This window comes from Nicotiana tabacum, chromosome 11 (genome assembly GCF_000715075.1).
Source record: "Nicotiana tabacum cultivar K326 chromosome 11, ASM71507v2, whole genome shotgun sequence".
NCBI classification, from domain to species: Eukaryota; Viridiplantae; Streptophyta; class Magnoliopsida; order Solanales; family Solanaceae; genus Nicotiana; species Nicotiana tabacum.
Window position 1 is genome coordinate 27,267,893 of NC_134090.1, and position 22,515 is coordinate 27,290,407.

Genomic DNA, 22,515 nt, shown 5'->3' on the forward strand with positions numbered 1-22,515 from the left:
TCTTTCTTTAAACAATCTACTGTTTTATAAAGCTCCCCGGGAGTTCTAATGATATTTGAATCATCAACATACACGGCGATTATAACAAATTCAAATCCGGATCCTTTTACAAGAACAAATTGAATTATTCTTGTACCATTCTTTCAACAAGTATTTTCTCGGGCGATTATACCACATGCGCCCTGATTGTTTCGATCCGTATAAGGATTATTGAAGCTTTATTTAATAAATTTCTTGGAAACCATAATATGCTTCAGAACAATTTAAATCCTTCAATGATTTCCATTAACGCATATCAAGTTTTTTATGTATTGCCAGATTAAAACCTGAAATGACTACATCCACCACAAGAGAACATGTCTCTATATAATCAATGTCGGGATATTTACAAATCTTCTTGTGACACAAGTTGTCTTTATGTCAATCGACTTGTCTTTCTTCGCACAAGAGCACATTTATACCTCCACTGGCTTTATACTTTCAGGTGTTGGGACTATCCGTCCAACTTCACATTTTTCAGGTGAAATCAATCTTGATTGCGTATATTTTATTTTATTTTGTCCAATCATTTATCTGTCCAAATTTCATGATAGATTTGAGTTCGAGATCCTCGTCAATATTAATAATATTGAGCGCTACATTATATTAACAATATCGTCGATGATCACTTTATATCAGTTCCATTGTTATCTAATAAAGACATAACTTATTGAGGTTTTTTTTATCTCATTATTTTCAGGTACCTGAGCCTCTCTCATGAGGTCTTATGAAGTGTTATGTCGTGGTGCTCTTCTAGAGCACTTGCCTCCTTATTATGACCATTTTGAATATTTGCCCCCCTCCTTCTTCAAGGAGTTTTATCTTTTGAACCAATTGGTCTGTTGCGCTTCATGCGTGGCATAAACTCTGTCCCTCATGGACTTTATTCTATTTGGAGCATTAGCAGCTGAAATATGACATTTAGTTTTGGGTCAGCAAATGCGTCTGACAATAATTTGTAAATGAATTATCACTTGAACTTGAACTTCAAGTTCATATTTTCTTATACAAGGATCTATTTGTATTCATAATAATTCATTTCATGTATCACTTCCTCAACTGCCCATTTTTTTCCCCTAATATTGAAATCACCAACACATTTCCCAACTTTATTTGGGAATACATCTTTGTGCATTGTGGTGAAATAATTAAATCATATAGCACATCCATATTTTTATATAGAAATTATTTGGTTCCTGACCGTGAACCGATTGTGATTGGGAGAAATTTTCATAACTTGGCTAGATGCGTACAGGTGCTACTGTATATTAATAATACATCTCATACAAAATTTCGTTTTTGAGAGTTTTGTTCTCATAACCAATGATTTAGCTATAATTGGAGGCATATAATTTTTGCTAAACTAACTTGGATTTAAACTAGTATTATTAAGATAAATCATCATAATTTATATTTTGGAAGTGTGCTCTAATAATTTGAGCAAGCAATCTTGCAAAAACCAATCTGCAAGTTGATAACAAATGCACATGTGACCATAGAATAGATGCATCTATTAAAATCATATAATAGTAAACGGTCCACATGGCAGGTGACTGGGCCCATATATTTATCACCTTTTATTTGTTCCAGAAATCAAGGGATACAATCTCAACCTTAACTGGTATATCATGAGAATAAGCAGCACACGTGAATTCTTGAAGAATCGTCTATTACTTCAATATATGCTAATGTAATTCTCAATTAATTTTTCGCATCATATTTGAACTGGGATGGCTAACCGGTCATGCCAACTAATATTTGTTTCTGTAAACCTCTAGTTTATTTATGGCATATTTTTCCAGCATCATGCTTATATTTGTGTAGTACAAATAGAAAGAAAATCGGGTAACCTTTCATATTTATCCGGTATGATTATAGAAATATGAGGATATTCAATCTTTCTTTCATTTATAGTCTCAATATGCCAACCACTTTGACTTATACATTTGAAACTCAAAAAGTTTCTTTTGAGACTTTACAATATCAATGTCATGAATAATTTTACTCATCCGAGTAGTAACAAATTAGTTTTTCGAAGCTCTTAATAATTTTTGTACTACAAATCTTTATCACACCATTCATATGGTAAATGCCTCCTTTACGGAAAAAAATTGTATCATAATAAATTGTCATTGTCAAAATCATCATAAGCAAAATCATTTCTTGCTTTAATTTTTCGTTTAATAACTTTTTATAAGGCATAACAAAATAATTTTTTTTTTGGTGTACCGCATGTACGCGATCAATGATATATTCATGTAACTACACAATAATATTTATTCTCTTTATTTCACTCAAACCTCCCTTAGAGGTGAGTTGTGTGGCATTCGTCCAAACATGCATTGCATGTCTTTATTTATTACTTTTATCACATATTGCCACATTTACCTTTAGGAATAGGTCTGCATTCTCCATGCTTATCAGAAATCACATTGTCTTCGAGGAATGGATCATAATCAACAACTTGCTTTATTATTTTTTCTTACCAATTTAATGGTAAACATTGCCTTCACATTTTGAAGAACTATTCTGAGAACCCTTATTGTTCTCCTTTTTACATTTATCATAATGCTGACCATTATTATTTTAGTCTTTGGCACACCCACGTTCATTGGCCAACAACTTGTCTTCATTTAGACTTATTATGCACTGCTATCACATTCACATCATTAATGAAGTAAATCAAGTGGGACAAGCTTCATGCCTTTTCACGAAAAATACATTATTTTTCTTTAGTCATTATTATATCATCAATATGGTGCATAGGATACAAACCTAATGTCTTACTTATATAAAGGCATGTTAGGCTATGATATGTTGAGATCCGAGCCCAACTCTTATCATTATGGTGCACCAGGACTCAAACATGATGTCTTACCCTCATGGTGCATTGAGACTTGAACCCATTGTCTTACCCTCAACCAATGCCATAATAAATCAAAATATACATAGATGCACCCTCAAGCCTTTAAAATTTTTATCATTTTGTGACTACTCATAAAAGAAGTGATATCATTTTGTGAAATACTCATAAAACCAAGTGATATTACTAAAATCATCTGATGTAAAATGTTCAAGTCTAAATTTTTCAAACAAAATTAATATAATAGGCATATGCAGATCAAGTATAGTTTAGTATTTTGAATAAAATGTGAAGTGAGATTAACTTACTTTCTTTATCTAAATTGGATCTCTTAATCTGATGCAAAACTATTTCCATTAAATTAAAAATAAAATGCTGATAAATGTAACCAAAACCAAATGTTATCTTCATTTTGTGGCTATTAGCGGACCGAAAGATTTCAGCTTTTGTCCATGTTTCTTCACAAGCAGTAAAAAGATTAGTCCACGTGAATAAATAACATAATTGGAAGATAAAAATATATATGTAGAAACAAGGAAGTATGTAACAAATTGCATTATAATCAAGAAGTCAAGTAATTTATCTTGACTAAAATATTAGAACAGTTGAAGAAAATCTCTAACTGTTAATTTTAAATAATTCACAAAGTGAATTTCATTCAACACTAATCATCACAATGTGTTACGTCCACTAAACATGATAGAATGCTTGGTAATTGGAGTTAACTCTTATCAGTTAACTTGTCCTTCTAAGTTCTATATTAACAAAATCCTTGAAGTGATGAGTTTTACAATGCAATAGAGTGTTAAAGTTCTAGTTTACGGTTCTGAGGTGCTATTAATGTAAATGGGAGGTCTGGAAAGACTTAGATATTGCAAGTGTGCAAACTTTATGATCAGTTTAACTAATTAAGACAAGGAAATATTAGTAGATGAAGAAGAAAATGATGAATGACAAAGATTATGAGAAACATCTTTAGTTGCTTTACAGTATGCTAAAGAATACCACTCCTCTGGCTAGCTACTCTTTGATTTATCTTTCTCCACATGCTTAAATCTTTTTAAAGTGCTCAAGAGAGAGTAACGTGTTATGAAATAAAAACAATTTAGTAAAACATGAACAAGAAATATAGATATAGAGAAGGAAGAGATTTTCTTCTTCAATTGTGTGTATCTTTCCATTGCAATTACATGGCCTTTTATAGGCATAAAAAGTAAAGATGATGGACATAAAGTAGGAAATTTAATCTTTAAGTTATTCACAACATGGGCATCCAATGTAACATCCAATGTAGTATCTAATGTACAAACTATTCATAACACTCCCCCTTGGATGTCCATGTAAGATAATGTGCCTCATTAAAAACTTACAATTCTACCTGCTAAAAGAAATAGTTTTTTTTTTCAAAGCAAAAGAGAATCTAAACACAAATTGCTTTTTCAATACTAATAGAAGTTTCAATAAATGATTTAGTCAAACATAAATTGTTACTCTTCCTAGTTCTTAGGGATCTTTACACAAATAGTCAGTCATATTAATTTTTTAATTTTTCTAGCCATATACAAAAATTATACATTAATTATACACATGTAATAAATAAATTATGTATATATTATACATTCACCGACTATTTTAATTTAAGTGCTAGGGTGAATGACTATTTGGATTAATTCTTTTTTTCTTAAACTCCTTTTGATAAAAAAAAATATTTCAAAATAAATAAATTTTAAAAGATCGTGTTTATAAACATGAGATAATCTTTTTTCAATAAAATGTGTTATTTATTCAATTAACAAATCTCACTTGTGAAATGAAGTATTACAATATTTTCTAACCAATAATGATACATTACAATATTTTCTAACCAATTAACAGAAGAATAATAGTTGAGTTGGTTTTTTATATGAGGCTCAGTAATATATGCTTCTTTATGTTACAAACTTTACGACTTTAACCCTTTTATCATAAATATTAATATGCTTAATGCTTCCTTAACCAAGAACTTAATAACATATGGACAAAGCTACCCAATAATATTCTCAAGTAATATTTGTAACGCACATGACAGAAGACGGCTTTCTCCGTCTTAAAGAGAAAGGACTGACATGCTTCTAAATTGGCAAACTTCAAAAGAAGAAATACATATATCACTTTAAATGAATTTTACATTGAAACGAGAGAGGAAAGTAAAATAAATTATAAGATAGGGTACAAATTTACATGATACGTACATTTTTTGGCTCGATGATGTTTTAGTCCAAGGAGTAAATCTGTAAGGCATGTTGGGCCAAATCAGACAATATGTGACATGAACTTGGATTATGACATTATTGCTCTCTCTTACCTTTTTAAATTGAGGAAAAAAAATCATAAATAGCCAGATTTACAAGTGATAAATGAAAAATAGCCACAATACGATTTCAAAAGTAATCGAAAGTTAGTCACTTTTTCATATAAAGATATAATCTGAACAAAAAAACCCTTAAAAATTCAAAAAATTCCAGCATAATATGCTGGAGTTCGAATTTTTAGCATACGAGATTCCAGTATAATATGTTGTATTTTTATAATATGCTGGAGTTCCAACATAATATGCGAAAAGTTTAAATGGAAGAGCTCCATAATCCAGCATATTGTGCTAGAATTTTTCATGCTGGAGTTCCAACATAATATGCTAGAAGTTTATACGCAGGAGCTCCATAACGAGCATATTATGCTGGAACTTTTCGTGTTTCAGCAAAACAGTGATTATTTTTCAATGAATTTGCAAACGCTAGCTATTTTTTGATTGCTAATCCGAAAACTGGCCAGGCCGTGCTATTTTCACTTTTAAATTTGTTTTGCTAAAATATCTTGGGCAAGTTATACATTTGACCAGTCGGCTAAAAGTAAGTACATTCACTAGCCAAATATATATAAAAATATGTATGATATATATATTCCATCTGATCACTTTTACTTGTCCACTATATTAAAAATACATTTCACTTTTACTTGTCCATTTTAGCAAATCAAGAGAAAGACAATCTTTTTTTCTTGTTTTACCCTTATCATTAATTATTCATTCCCCAAATTATTTCGCAAGACTTTTTAAAATGCTATCATTATTAGAAGTTTTATGGTAAAATACATACTTGTTTACTCGAAAAATGGGGGTAACAATTAAATGTAACTTGTGGTTTTAAAGATATATGATTTATTCTAATACTAGTGAATATACAAGTAATATTAAGTTTAAATAAGGAGAATTGATGAACCAAACCAGTGTTGCTATAACAATGAGGACCTCGAGCTCGACTTTCTTGGGGGCCTCAAGGTCAGCTAAGAGCAATGAACTATGAATAATAAAGTAAAAACAATAAAGCTGAAGAATACTTGTTGAGCACGGTAAACAAGAAAAGTAAAGTAGAATATTCTATTGCAATGAATAGTGTGAGATGATCCTTAATAAATAATTGGGGTCCCCTTTATATAGGAGGAGAAAACCCCAATATAGTACAATCCTAATTGTAGTAAAGAATTCTATTGGTACATCTGTAGAACAACCTAGTATGGACTTGTACTATTTCATACAGATCTTATCCTATAATTTATGTCCTGACCCACGTGTCCTTGAGAAATTTCCGCTCTTTCTTGAGTGTCTTCGAGATTGTACGGCCCTCGATGTCAGTCGTGCCAAGCCCTTCGATCTGCTTCCTCGAGGTGTGTGTCCATCGGTCGGGTCCGACCCCTACTTCGAGTCGCCCGGACTCGGACTCATAGCCCAATTTAAAACTTTGAAATCGGGCACCTTGATTTTTACTGTATACAGATAGTCCTCGCATTTCTTAGAATAAGATGATAAAAACAATTTGAAGCTCGATCTTTCTGAGCCTCTCGTGATGATGTCATGCTAGTGATGTAGGTGCTTGAAGTGATCAGAAATGTCATGTCATCATGCTTCCCCAAAACATCAAATAAGTTTCAGCTTAATTTTGTCGGCCACTTGCGATGCCAGTTCCGTCGTCGGCTTTCTATAAATAAGGGTTTACTTGGCTGAACAAACTACACTCATTCCTTCTTTATCTACTTTTAGACTTTTCCCTTCTTTATCTCTTCCTCTAATCACCTATTTTTATTGTTCAAATCTGTGACCACAAGGTCACATGGCAGCAATTTTACCAGTTATGCCAAGGCTTCCTTTTTCAAAGCTTTGGCTCGAGACAATGAGAGAAGGCACTGAATCCTTTCCGTATCAGAAGATATGCGAACTTTACATTGCTGCTCATTTCTCTTAACTTTAACCTGGTGTGGCGCTTCATTCCTTTTGCTTTCCATGGAATGAGGTGGCACTATCATCCACTAACTTTTGCATCCCACACCAGAACAGAGTTTCGACGATGAACACTCTTGAATTGTTGCTCGTGCATCTTTCCGGAGACACTGCTCTCGAGGTCGTGGCCTTAAAAGTAAATTAGGATTTTTGGCTTTTGTTTTTTACTTCTTTGTAAGTATCCTTCGTGGGTGCCATAGTTATAGTTTGTAATCATTTCTTGGAAGTATAAAAGGATCCTTTTGTATCTCTTTCGGCCCATGCTGAATTTTATTCTATCTTTATTCGTAAAAGACTCGATTTTATGATTTCAATGACTATTCCAACTATAGAGCTTAGGAAATAATAAACCCTTGGGTTTTTAATTGATCAATAGAATACACCTCGAGGTTTTTGTTAACCCTCGAGCTGAGCTTGAATGTGAACTTGGAACGTCGGGATTCTCGAGCCTGAGTTAGGTGAGAGTAAGATCTCGAGATGAAGTAAATCCTTAGGTTTCCTTGCATTCCCTGGGTGGGAAACTTCTCCACCTCGGGTAGCCCTTAGGCTTTTACAGTCGAGCGGGCATTTGCTTGAACTTGTAATAAGGATAGCCCTTAGGCTTTTTTATAGTCTTCAAGTGAGTGATTCCTCAAACTCGGATAGCCCTTGGGCTTAGTGATCGAATGGATACCCTGCTCGAACTCGACTTATAGGCTGCCCTTTATGATTTTTGACGAATTAATCCTTGATGCCTTGGTCCTGACACAAATATCGTAACATCAGCGGTTGAAGCGACGAAAAAGTTGCTTTTTGTACGATCCCCAAAATCATTAATTTGAGGCGGCTGACAATCGACCTTTTGGCTTCCTCAGCACGCTTAAATGACTTTTATAAATAGACAGATTCCACAACCTTACAAACTTTCTTCCCATATTGTCTTCAAAGTCTCATTACCCTTTTTTTCAATCTTATTGAGCTCTCCTTTCTCTTCACTATCAACGCTTTTCATTTTCTTGGATCTTCCGTATTGCGATGGCTAAAACCTCTAAACTGATTTCCCAAAAGGAAAAAGCTTCATCATCTTCTCGATCGACCAAGGGTAAACCGGTAGTGCCTCCTCGTATCGAAGAGTGTATTCCCCCACTATGTGAAATAACATCCGATTTTAAAATCGAGAAACCTGTTTTGACACCAAGACGATGCGAGCCCATGTCTTTATATGTTTGTCTGGCGACCAAGGGCGAGCTCAAGCAAGTAAAGGAGGATTGTAAATGGGATAATAAAGAAATAGTGATTCCTTCCTCCGAGGAGGACATCACCACGTACAAAGTGGGGCACCTAAGCGTATACACCTACCCATTTATATTGGGCCCTGCAATTCCGGTTCAGGGTCCCATATATCTAGTTATTCTTGATGTTTGCCAACGATACCGAGTGATTCTCGGCCAGATCTACCCCTCCTTCTGGCGAATCGTTTACTTAATCAGGTTCTTTTCGAGCCAAATCGAAGGGATGTCTTTTACCCTCGATCATCTGATCAAACTGTACAGTCCACGACTTTATCGTGGGAGCTTGATAAAATTGCAACATTGATCCTTAAAATCTCTCTTTGCTAGTATCGATGAGGACAAAGACCGTGGGTGGATGAGCCGGTTTGTCCGAGTCAGGACCTCCGACCTGATTCCTGCCGATTGGATATCGTTCCCCGAGGAGTGGAACATGAAACGTGAGTAGGCAATAGGTTTATACCCTGCTTTCTTTTCTTTTCCCTGACCTTATATTTTTTATTGGTCTAACCCCTTTACGATAGTGCAGCTGCTGCTTGGTTTCCTGGTGGGGTCCCGAACCTCGAGGGATGGGTCCGAAAGCTGGCCTCCACCTTCTCTTACTCGGAGCGTTGCTGGCGAGATCTGGTCAAGGGTCGATGGGAGGCCAAAAACCATGGTGACCTCTTTTGTTTATTTTCATGTGCTTCTTCTACGAGATACTAACCTTGGTGTCATTTAGGTCTTGGAGACGCCGTTGATTTACGGCCGTCCCCGGCTGATGAAGTGGAGGTTCCGAAGCCTTCCAAAGAAAGAAAAAGAAGAAGAGAGTCATCTGAAAATCCCCTAAAGCCAAAGAAGAGCGTGGCTCGAATGTATAGGCCTTATCTCCGAAAATGGACCAACGCCTTCGAGACCAGGAGGAAGAAGATGATGATGACTGCCTGCTGGTAACCCGTGAAAAAAGAAAAAATGTTGATGATTCGAAACCCGTTGAGCCGGTGGCTGTTGATTTGGCTCAATCCAGAGCCAAAGAAATTTCTGAGGGAGTTCAAACAAAGTCCCCGAACCATCATCAAGAAAGAAGTCACCTCGCCTAGGAGATCATTTGGAGGGTGAGGCCTAACGACCTGATCCCGAGCCTTTTCAGATAAGAGAAAATGCCCCAAGTGGATCACTTAGGGTGATCAACATGGATGATTCACCTCCTCGCCCCGATTTCTCCGAGGGACAAATCCTAGATGCCCATAATATGAGGTCTTCTGAAATGGAAGCAAGCGATGAAGGGCATGACATCTTTCGAGAATTTCTCGCAGGGCTTGAAGATGGTCCTGACCCCGATGCCTATTTCATTTTTGATGAGGCTCGTAGTCTCTTTAAACAAGTGAGTTTCCTATTTTTTATGCCTGCGCCTTTGTTTTTAGCTGTTCTGAATCTATCTTTTTTTCCTTTTTCGTGAAGGTTGTGGTGCTCCATAAAAGGGCATTTTCCAAGTCCCAAGCTAATCTTGCTTGATGCGAGGCAGAGCTTAAAAAGGCTTTGGAGGAGAGGGACGCCGTCAAATCCCTCAATGCTAAGAAAGAGATGGAGATCTACGATCTTCGAGTTGAGCTGACGCAGGCATGCCAAGGTCGAGCCGAGTATGTTGAGAAGGTAACACATCTCTTGAAGGTTTGTTACGTACCTGTTTATTTTAGCGACTGACGCTTTTAATTCCGCAGTTTCATTAGAAGGCCGACTTGGAGGCGCAGCTTCGGGAGGAGCTTAAGATGAAAGAAATCGAAACCCTAGGGTCGAGGCAGGCATGGACAATATCGCCTTTGAGAAGGAAACTCTAAGAGAGTAGTTGGCTTCGCTCGAACAACAGTTTTGAGGTGTGAAGGAGGAGAGCCTAGTTTGGGGCTTCGAAATCGAGGATCTTAAAGCCAGATCAGCTGCTGAGCTGGCCAAGGCCAAATCTGATGTTGCTGCAATTATGGCTTCGTATCGAGCAGATGCCGAAGCAGCTAATGCTTGGGCAAGGGAGATCTCTTCTACGGTGGAGGCTAAGTTATCAAATACCCTTGACCATGCTAGGCGACAATCCCGGAGGATGACCCTCGAGGAGATACATGCTCGCAGCTTCGATCTTTCAGCCGATATTGAAGCGGAGAGGATTTTGGAAGAAGAGGCGGCCTCTATGCTTTCTGATGAGGATGATTCAACCGGTGTATCTGAGAGTGAAGGAGACGGGGATGAAGTCCCCGAGGGTAAGGCTCTTGAAGATGCAGCTGCTAAGGATGTGACCCCGAAGTAGTTTTAGAAGGCCGACTTGGAGGCGCAGCTTCGGGAGGAGCTTAAGATGAAGAAACCGAAACCCTAGGGTCGAGGCAGGCATGGACAATATCGCCTTTGAGAAGGAAACTCTAAGAGAGCAGTTGGCTTCGCTCAAACACCAGTTTTGAGGTGTGAAGGAGGAGAGCCTAGTTTGGGGCTTCGAAATCGAGGATCATAAAGCCAGATCAGCTGCTGAGCTGGCCAAGGCCAAATCTGATGTTGCTGCAATTATGGCTTCGTATCGAGCAGATGCCGAAGTAGCTAATGCTTGGGCAAGGGAGATCTCTTCTACGGTGGAGGCTAAGTTATCAAATACCCTTGACCATGCTAGGCGACAATCCCGGAGGATGACCCTCGAGGAGATACATGCTCGCAGCTTCGATCTTTCAGCCGATATTGAAGCGGAGAGGATTTTGGAAGAAGAGGCGGCCTCTATGCTTTCTGATGAGGATGATTCAACCGGTGTATCTAAGAGTGAAGGAGACGGGGATGAAGTCCCCGAGGGTGAGGCTCTTGAAGATGCAGCTGCTAAGGATGTGACCCCGAAGTAGTTTTAGGTTACTTTATTTTGTTTCCTTGTAAGCCTCCCTTGTGTAATTATTTCCTGTAATCATCTTTTGAAAATACGAGGGGAACTTTTTATCTTGTCTTTGGTTAGTGCTGGATTTAACGTTACCTTTATTCATGGAAAACTTTGTTTGAACGATTAGTCCGAGGATTAGTTTGGGGTTTGGGGTACTATAAACCCTTAGATATTTATCGACAGGTATAATAATTTTCGAGCTAAGTTTAAATTGATCCGCTATGAGCTCGGGATATTGTGAACCTCGAGTCCAGATCGAAATGAAAGCGGAGTTTCGGACTATGAGTTTTTGGCCCTTAAGACTTTCGAGGTTGGCCTTTAGGCTCTTATATATCGGCCCTTAGTCTTTTTAAGTTGGCCCTTGGGCTCTTAGATATCGGACCTTAGGCTCTTTAAGTTGGCCCTTGGGCTGTTAGATACGGCCCTTAGGCTCTTTAAGTTGGGCCATTTCGACCTTTAAAATGGCTATGTAATTTTTCCCTCATTTCGGCTAAAAGACTTAGTGAAATTTTAGTTATGCCTTAGCATGTGTTTTTGTACCCGTTGGTTTTTTCAAAGGCTCGGCGTATCAGAACCTTATTAGTCATTTTATTTGCATAAGCATAATTGAATACCTCTAAAGGTTTTTCCGAAGGCTGGTGTTATCAAAGCTTTTGGATCATTCGAGGGCTAATTTATCGGAGCCCTTAGGTTTTTCGAGGGCTGAATTTATCAAAGCCCTTCATATTCTGTTTTTGCCGAGGGTAGCCTGATTTAACTAGTTTTTAATAGTTGAAGGCCTTTAATTTATAGCGGAAGTCGGACGCCTCGAACCACGTTATTTTGGTTGTAGCCTTTATACGACCGTAGTCTTTAGTGTGGCTGTAGCCTTTGGGTACGTCACTTGGGCTTGTTTCCCGATAACTTCCGAACTTATTCGAGAAGTTAGTCCCCGAGAATATTGGCCTTGGCCTTTGTTTCGAGGGGGTGCCTCTTTGAGGTCTTATAAATTCGAATTTTTGATGACAGTTCCCGAGTTTCTGGGTGTTGCTATGCTTTGGCTCTTAAGCCGTTTCCATAGGATGTAGAGTTCGTGTAACGGTAGACTTCTTTGAAACACTAAGTTTTTTTTATATTAACAAAATTGGTACATGTGTACATGCTTTGCTATTGGGGCTTGACCGCTATATGGACACGGTTCATCTGACCGTTTGGCCCATTACAAAGTTTTCCTATCAAGGTTTTCTTAAGCATGAAGTATTTTCCTAGAAAATATAACCTCTGCGGGTGATGCCCCCCAGTATTCGGGGTTGATTAAAAAAGAAACCCTGGATACTGTTAAGTTTTCCTTAGGCATCACATAGTTGTTGCCTCATTAAAAACCTTGCCGGTAAAACCCATTTGGGACGAAATCCGAGCCAAGGAAAAAAGAGTGCAACGCATGATTTAGAGCTTATGGCCTTCGTGTAAGAAGGGGTGTCTTCGAGATCGCGAGCCTTTGAAAGCTTCTACAGTGCCGAGCTTGTAAGATCCTTTACCAATGACTCCAAGGTCTTGCTATCCGTTATCATGGTATCTTCGAGAGCCTTGACCTGGTCGGGGATGATTCTTAATGCCTCGATTTGACACCATGAGGCCGAGAAACTCACTCGTGCCAACTCCGAAGGCACATTTCTCTAGGTTGAGCTTCGTGTCGCGTCGCCCCGAAACGTTAACTGCTTCTTGCAAATGAATTAAAATGGTCCTATGCGCATAGGTACCTAACCAGTTATATCATCCATATAGGCTTTCATTATTTTACCTGTTTGTTCTTCATACATCCTGTTGACTGGATGTTGATACGAAGTTTTTCGAACTGGGGGCCTCCCTTTTTGTTTTACTGGTTTAAACTTAGGACTGTTGCTCAGTCTACGTGTGGTGATTTAAGGCTGAATCCCTATAATATCTGAACGGGGTCGAGCAATGCAATTTATATCATCAATAATAAACTAAATGAGTTTTTTCCTGAGTTCGGGGGTTAATCCCGTTCCCAGGTGTACATTTCTTTTGAGCGGTTGACTTGGCAGTATCGGGCTTCTCGAGGACAGCGGAGGTTCGAGGAGCTAGGAAGTTCCCTTCTTCACCTTCGGTTACATGTTTATCTTGCTTCCGTCTAGATTTGGAGTTGTGGTTGCTACTTAGCCACATGTTTATCTTTTAGGCTCGAATTCTCTGAGGTCAAGGATTCCAACATCGGCACCGCTTCCTCGATTGCAAACATCTCTTTTGCAGCATGTTGTTCTCCGTGGACTATTTTCACTTCTTCCTTTGTCGGGAACTTCATCATCTGATGGAGGGTCAACGGCACTCCCCTCATGTTGTGTATCCATGGCCTTCCAAGGAGTGCGTTATACCTCATGTCACCTTCGATGACATGGAACCTGGTGTCTTGTATGGTCCCGGCTACGTTTACTAGCAAAATAATTTCTCCTTTTGTTGTTTCACTTGCCATGTTGAAACCATTCAACACCTAGGATGTAGGCACAATCTGATTTTGCAGGCCGAGTTATTTCACGACCCTTGATCTGATTATGTTACCTGGATCCACTAAAATACATTTAACCTGAACTTTATTTAAAAGGATAGAGATTACCAAGGCATTGTTGTGAGGCTGGGATATGTCATTTGCTTCCTCATCACAGAACGATAGGGCGTCATCGGGCACGTAGCTCCGAGTCCGTTTCTCTTTTGTGATGGATACTTTGGTACGTTTGAATATAGGTCCCTGTGGGATGTCGACTCTACCGATGATCATGTGAATGACTTGTTAAGATTCTTCATATTCATGTTTCCTGTTTGCATCTCTTTCTCAGAAATGGTTCTTAGCCCAGTCACCGAGAAATTCATGAAGATGCCTTTCGTTGAACAATCGGGCTACCTCCTCCCTAAGTTGCCTGCAATCCTCGATCCTGTGCCCGTGAGTACCATGATACTTACATATTAAGTTGGGAGTCCTCTTAGAAGGGTCGGTCTGTATAGGCTTGGGCCATCTAGTATCTCTAACTTTGCCAATGGCTGAGATGATACCCGAGGTATCGATGCTGAAGTTGTATTCTGACAATTTAGGTGCCTTTACCGGTCCCGAGTGCCTGTCGAACCCGGTTTTGCTCATGAGTCCACGATCATTTTGGCCTCGATCTACTCTTCGATCATTCCGAGGTGTATTATGCCTTGAAATGTTCCTTCTATATTCGACGTACGGTTGATATTTTTCCTTGTTTAATCTTGATCCTCTGTCTGTGTCCCTCGAGGGCTTGGCTGCGAATCTGTTAGGATGAATTGAGCCCGAGGGGGCTCCTAACTAGTCGTCCTCGACCCTAATTTTTGACTGATAGCGATTGTGCACATCCGACCATGTCACAGCAGGATATTAAATCAAGTTTTGTTTTAACTGACGAGAGGCAATCAAGCTTCTTTCATTCAAACCTTGCATAAAGGCCTAAATTGCCCAATCATCGGAGACCAGTGGTAATTCCATCATTTCCATCTAAAACTGGGACACGGACTACCTTAGCATCTCGTCATCCCTTTGTTTTATTTTGAAGACGTTCGATTTTCTTGTGGCCACCTTTATAGCCCCGACATGTGCTTTCACGAAGGCATCCGTCAACATAGCAAATGAATCTATTGAATTAGGAGCTAAGTTGTGATACCATATCATAGCTCTTTTTGATAGTGTTTCCCCAATCGTTTTTAATAACACCGACTCGATTTCATCATCATTCAAGTCATTTCCTTTGATTCCACAAGTGTATGAAGTAATATGTTCGTTATGGTCAGTTGTTCCGTTGTATTTTGGTATATTGGGCAAGCGAAATTTCTTGGGAATGGGCATCGGGGCCGCACTTGGGGGGAAAGATTTTTGTATGAAATTTTTGGCATCTAGACCTTTCAAAACTAGAGATGCCCCCGGTATTTGGTCTACCCGGAAGTTATAAGTTTCTACCTTCTTATCGTTATCTTCTATCCTCTTTTCTCCTGACTCAATTCTTTTAGTCAGTTCCTCGAGCATTTTTATGACTGTGGGGTCAGTCCCCGAGCCGCTTTCATCGGGCCTTCCTAGCGCTGGCTCGTGTCGGCGTCTACTGGTTCGGCGGTGTTAGGAGTTCTGTTCTGACTCTGAAGCTGAGCGATGGCGACTTGCTGAGCTTGCAGCATCTCGAATATCACTTGGAGGCTGACTCCTCCTTCTTTCATCCCTCGTGTTTCCTGGCCTCATGCTCGGGCTTCCCTGTGTGCATTCCTTACGGGGTCTGTGCCTGAGTTCGTGTTTAGAGCGTTGTGCGAACTGATATCAAATGGTTCCACGTTTGGTGGTCCCCCAGGATTTATGGGCGGTACACCGACCCCTATACCGTTGTTTTCTCCGAGTCCCTCACTGTCATGAGCAGGTGCATTTTGTGTGCTAGACATATCTTAACCTGAAATCAAAGAATCTTTGACAAGAAAAAGTGTGAAGAATAACGTGTATTATCAGAAAACTAGCACTAAAATAATCACTATTATCTTTAGCCCCACGGTGGGCGCCAAACTGTTTACCTCAAAAAATGGGGGTAACAACTAAATATAATTTGTGGTTTTAAAGATATGTGATTTATTCTAATACTAGTGACTATACAAGTAATATTAAGTTTAAATAAGGAGAATTGATGAACCAAACCAGTGTTGTTATAACAATGAGGACCTCGAGCTCGACTGTCTTGGGGGCCTCGAGGTCAGCTAAGAGCAATGAACTATGAATAATAAAGTAAAAACAATAAAGATGAAGAACACTTGTTGAGCACGGTAAACAAGAAAAACAGAGTAACATATTCTATTGCAGTGAATAGTGTGAGATGATCCTTACAAAATGATTGGGGTCCCCTTTATATAGGAGGAGAAAACCCCAATATAGTACATTCCTAATTGTAATAAAGAATTCTATTGGTACAGATGTATAACAACCTAGTACGGACTTGTACTATTTCGTATAGATCTTATCCTATAATTTATGTTCTGATCCACGTGTCCTTGAGAAATTCCCGCTCTTTCTTGAGTGTCTTCGAGATTGTACGGCCCTCGATGTCAGTCGTGCCAAGCCTTTGATCTGCTTCCTCGAGGTGTGCGTCCCTCGGGTCCGATCCCTACTTCGAGTCGTCCGGACTCGGACTCATAGCCCAATTTAAGACTTCGAAATCGGGCTCCTTGATTTTGACCGTATACAATACTATAATTATTATTTTTTAAGGGGCACGTAAAGTCTAAAATGAACAAGTAGAAATGACGGATGGAATATATATTAATATACAAAAGATATAAATTTTCCAGGCATTATTTATTGGAGCGACTATACTTTATAGTTCTGCGATGATGTATGTCTTTAACTCGCTACTGACCGAGTGTTCTCTAAGCAAATATACATAGGAACGTGAATAAAAACGAAATAATGAAAGGAAATAGTTCTAATAAACCAAAACTTTGAGGTCGTTCAACAAAGATAACTGGAAAATAAGCACCGAAGGACCCTGTTATTCATTCAAAACACTTAGGCCGATATATATGAGTAGGATAAAGGTTGAAATTGTATCCATAATTAGTAGTAAAATATCTTTACAATCTTTGTAATTTAAATCTAATTAGACTGATACAGAAATTAAATTAGACATCATTCAACAGTCGCATAAGATTTTAAATCTTCCAGACGAGATAATTAATGCCAACATAAGCTTAAAATTTACACACTACCCTCCTCATGACCCCACGGTGTGGGATAAGATTGGGTATGTTGTTGTTGTTGTTCCATAGTTGATATTTACAAAAGAAATAATACATCGTCTCAAAAAAATGACATATTTCATAAGTGTTAAGAGTCAAATCATTCAACCTTTTCATTTAATTCCATATCTCGCTTGATTTATTTCTTTAAACATAACATTGGCACATTAAATGTATTACATAAAAGTACCATAAATAAAATTTACAACATATGATGTTAAATTAAAATATTAAGTCTCGTAGGAAAATATTGCCTAAGGAGTTATCTTTCTCATTCAAGAAATGGAGGAAATATTATTTCTCAATCCTTAAAGGTTAAGGGGGTAAAGGAATTTACTCTAAATTTATTTATTAATATTTTCGAAAAGTAATTGTATCAAACAAGTTGTACTAATAGGACTAAAAGAAATTAATAAGAAGCAACAAGAAAAATGAAAAAAGAAAATCAACGACTTCAATTTCTCGAAGTGTTTGATCTGACAATAGAACTATCTCAATTTAGTTCAGCACAATATTATAAGAGAAAAAAGAATCGCCAATAGATAGGGAAAAATTGAGAAAAAGAGAAGGAAAATGGTCCGTTAAAACTTTTGATCTAATATTACTTTTCACAAATAGTTAGGTTGTACGTCAATTGATCGAACCACGTTATATGTTTGTGTCTTTTTGATATATTTATCTTTTATTCTCTAATTTATCATTATTCAAGGTTTATTTTACTAGTTTCCGCATAACATCTTATTATTTCGGTCTTAACACAACTCGACCAATCATTACCAAAAGTTGAAGAGAAAATTCGAATTTTATTCTAAAAAAAAAAAGTTGAACAAGTGAAGTCCACGAATTTTATAAGATTTGCTATAATAAGAATATGAATAGAGATAAAATTCAGCAATTTCTTAATAACGTACAATTTTTTGAAAATAATAATAAAAATAATTCGGCTAAAGCTTTTAATTGGAAAGAAAATGTCCAGCCTTTGACAGGTCAGCCACGAGGCACCGACTTGTATTGACTAGCGACTTGGTCATTCGGTCAAACCATAGTAGCCCAACTTATACATTTTCCTATTTTAAACAAATTCAAAGAAAATTAAAACTATTTTCTAAAAATGTTAGCTGTGAACATAGTGTCAATTTTCTTCTTCAAATATTCAACGGTCAATGTTCAAATAAAACGTATTACAAACCTTCTTCTTCTTCTAATTTTGACTGTTTCTTTTACCAAAATTTCTCTTTTTCCCTAACTTCAACCTTTCATTCTCATCTTTGATCCAACCCCATATATATATATATATATCCCCCTTCTTAAGAAGAGTGGTAAAAAAACACATATAACAAAACCCCATCAAAATTTTGTACCAAAGAATTACTTCTAAATCTCTCAATTTTTTGTTCATTTTGTACATTATTTTTCTTACTTAGTTTATCAGTATGATTTTTTGGAGACGTAGAAAGGACAAGGGAGCTGGAAAAAAGAAGATATCAAGATTGAATTCTTGTAAAGAACTTACAATTCCATCTCATTTTCTGTGTCCAATTTCTCTTGATTTAATGAAAGATCCAGTCACATTATGTACTGGAATTTCATATGATCGTGAAAACATCGAAAAATGGATGGAGGCGAGGAATTCAACGTGTCCTGTAACAAATCAAGTCTTGAGAAATTATGACCTTATACCAAACCATACTATAAGAAAAATGATTCAAGATTGGTGCGTGGAAAACAAAAACTATGGTATTGAAAGAGTTCCTACTCCTAGAATTCCTATTAATTCGTCTCAAGTATCGGAGATTTGCTCGAGGCTAATGGTTGAAACTCAGAGAGGGAATGAAAAAAAATGCAGAGAATTGGTGGGAAGAATCAAGATTTTGGCTAAGGAAAGTGAAAGAAACAAGAAATGTATAGTAGAATGCGGTACAGGTAGTGTTTTTGCAGCATGTTTTGAGAAGGTTAGTGTAGAAATTTGCGCGGATTTATTAAAGGATTTGTTGTGTGGATTAATATGGATGTTTCCGATTGGAGAAGAGGGAAAAACAAAGTTAGGATCAGCGATATCTTTACGTTGCATGGCATGGTTTTTGAAAGGTGAAGATTTATCCGCAAGGCAAAATGCAGTTATAGTAATGAAAGAGTTGCTTTCTTATGACCAAAGTTATGCAAATGATCTTATGGAAATTCAAGATTTGGCTGAATCTTTATTCCAAATGGTGAAAGTACCGATTTGCCCCTCCACTACGAAAGCTTCACTAATGCTAATTTACTCTATGGTATTGGATGAAAATAGCAACAAAGTTGTGGCCAAATTTGTCAACATGGGGTTGGTTTCTTTAGTTCTTGAAATTCTTGTGGATGCTGAAAAAGACATAGCTGAAAAGGCTTTAGCTGTTTTGGACTGTTTTTGCAATTTTCAAGAAGGGAAAGAAAAGGCTTATGACAATGGATTGACAATGCCACTAATAGCCAAAAAAATTATGAGAGTTTCACAAATGGCCACTGAATGTTCAATTTCAGTTTTATGGAAACTTTGCAAAAGTGGACATGAGATTTCAGTAATTGAGGCATTGGAATTAGGTGTTTTTCAGAAACTATTGGTGGTTTTGCAAGTTGGTTGTGCTGAAAAAACAAAGGAAAAGGCTACTGAGTTATTGAAATTGATGAATATTTATAAAGATAGAGTTGATTGTTTTGACGTATCAACTGGTTTCAAGTATCTGAAAAGGTCATATTGATACTTTTTTTGGAAATTAGGGTCAAGCAATTGCCTTCATATTGAACTGAAACACAATTTTTGTACTACTTAGGAAAATATTGTATAGATATAGAAAAAGTTTGTAGTCATTCTTCAGTAAATTCATGATTCAATACTTTCTAAGTTTTGTCCTAATTATTGCTTTGTCAGTTCTATACTTCTGCATTACATCCAAAAACGAAAAAGAGCTCACGCCCGAAATTATTTATATTCAATAGCTGCAAAAGTGTATAAAATTTATATATACTAGTCTTAGGGTACGCGCTTTGCGCGTGTATCCTATATCAATAAAATATACCCTTTTTCTAAAATACAAAAAAAATAATAAACAATGTGTTTGACTTTTAAAATAAAAACTAACAAAAAATGTATAAATTTTTGAAAATGATGACTACTAAATATTTTATTTAGCTGGCTAAATGAAAAAAGAATTCTTTTCGTAAAAGTTCTTAGATACTTTATTGTAGTTTTTGAAGACTTCTATTGAACTATCTAATAAAAGAATATTGTTATTTCTATGTCTCTCTCCATTTCGGGAATGACGAGGTTGGTGTTATGCTCATAGAAAAAATTGATCAGAGAAAATGTAACGCCTAAATGACTTATATTTTTTTTACATCAAATAATTTAATATAGAACATAAAGAAAATTATTATTTGTATAATAATAAATGACAATTCCTTTAGAATATACTTTGTATGCTATTGTTTCCTCCTGATTGCTTCAAGTTTGTTTTTTTACGAATTTGACTCTTAATACTATTATAACTAATTTTTCCATATGCTAATGCTATTCTTATCAAAACAAATTTATGTATCCTATTCGGTTTGTCAATTTAAAAATAATTTTACTTATATGATGAATCAAAAAAATAATTAAATTAATTTTTATTAATTAGTTAATTCAAAGGCTTAATTATTTGTTCGCAACATTAAAGGAAATAATTATTTTTTGTTAATTCAAATTCTTCATATTAGCTCGTCCAATTTTAAATAATTAATTATAATTATAATTATACTATCAAAGAGTAAAAAAATTAATTTGATATTTCACTTTTTGAATTTTTGTATTTGTAAAATCATTAATGTACTTGACTCTTGTCAACCATTTAATATTTTGTTAGTGATTTGTTCAATATTGATCGGTGTTTTCGAATATTATGTAATAATAATAATAATAATAATAATTACCAAGCTTTTATATAAAATACTTATCGATTGAAATTTAAAAATGGCCAATAGTTGATATGAAAGGAAATATAGATGCAAACTTGACCTTGTATGATTGAAATAAAAGGACAAAACACATAAAAATTATTGTGGAGTTTCGTTGTTGGAAAAGGTGGTATATAGATTACTTTTACGTATATGCTTTTATATGATTTTGTGTTTTAGTTCATATTTTAGATCGTCGACAGTTTTCCCTTTTTACTTTTTAACGATTTATACAAAGAAAATTTTAATTGATTTTAATATCTTAAATATTAAGACTTTGTACTTAATTTAAATAAGGAATGATTTAATAAGTGAAACTTTAATTGATTTTGAATTCCTAAATATTAGAAAAATATTTCAAATTATAATTTAGTCCAATATGATATATATTTTAAAGAGAAAAAAGACGAATGACATTCCGTTAGGGGATTTTGTGCTTTTAATATATATATATATATATAAATCCTCTTGACTTCTTCGTGTATTTACTTATTTAAATACTGACACCCAATAATAAAAAATATGGCTCCCCTACTGTAGTAACTAAAGAACTAAAATATCAAATAAAAATATTAATGAGCCACATTTGATTAAAAAAAAATCTAGAGGATAATTTGATAAGAACTTTTAACTTACATAAATAAATGCACAAACAACAAAGAGATAAAGAAAAGAATACAAAAACATAAAAGCATGACGAAACGAACAATCCAAATGTATAGGGATGCTTTTGATAGTACTAGTGCTGTATTCTGGCCCGGGCCCGGGCCTTCGTGGGCCAAACGGGCCGGGCCTCGTGGGCTTGGGCTCTGGCGGTCCCGGGCTTCGTGGGCTCAATGGGTGGAACCGGTCCGTGACGGGCCTAAGCCCACATGATCTTGTGCTTAACGGGCCGGGTTCGTGGGCTTCGCGGGCCTAGCGGTTTTTTTTTTTAAGGCAATTTCTTGTAGTATCATGGCTATATTAAAAATATATATGTAGTATATATGTAGATCTAATTATTAAAGTGCTTGACGAAAAAGAAAATAACAAAACAATAGTAAAACACTAAATTGTCATGCATAATATATTGTCTTGTAGTATATATATTGTATCTTATGTATATATATTTTCTTTTAGTATATATATTGTATCTTATGTATATATATTCTCTTATATATTTTCTTGTAGTATATATATTGTATCTTATGTATATATATTCGCATAATATATTTTCTTGTAGTATATATATTGTATCTTATGTATATATATTCGCATAATATATTGTCTTGTAGTATATATATTGTATCTTATGTATATATATTCTCTTATATATTTTCTTGTAGTATATATATTGTATCTTATGTTATCATTTCTTCATAAGCTTCATCTATCGCCGATTGTGCTTCTGCAATTCCAAAGTTTCTTCTTTCCGAGC

General features: G+C 36.2%; 1 protein-coding gene across 1 annotated transcript; it reads left to right on the forward strand.

Annotated features, from left to right (window-relative positions):
* The first annotated feature begins 18,433 nt into the window (after nt 1–18,433).
* Nucleotides 18,434–19,999, forward strand: LOC107805243 (U-box domain-containing protein 21-like). Its single transcript, XM_016629239.2, has one exon. It carries the CDS (start codon nt 18,566–18,568, stop codon nt 19,862–19,864), a length of 1,299 nt encoding a protein of 432 aa, XP_016484725.1. The 5' UTR covers nt 18,434–18,565; the 3' UTR covers nt 19,865–19,999.
* The last annotated feature ends 2,516 nt before the right edge of the window (nt 20,000–22,515 follow it).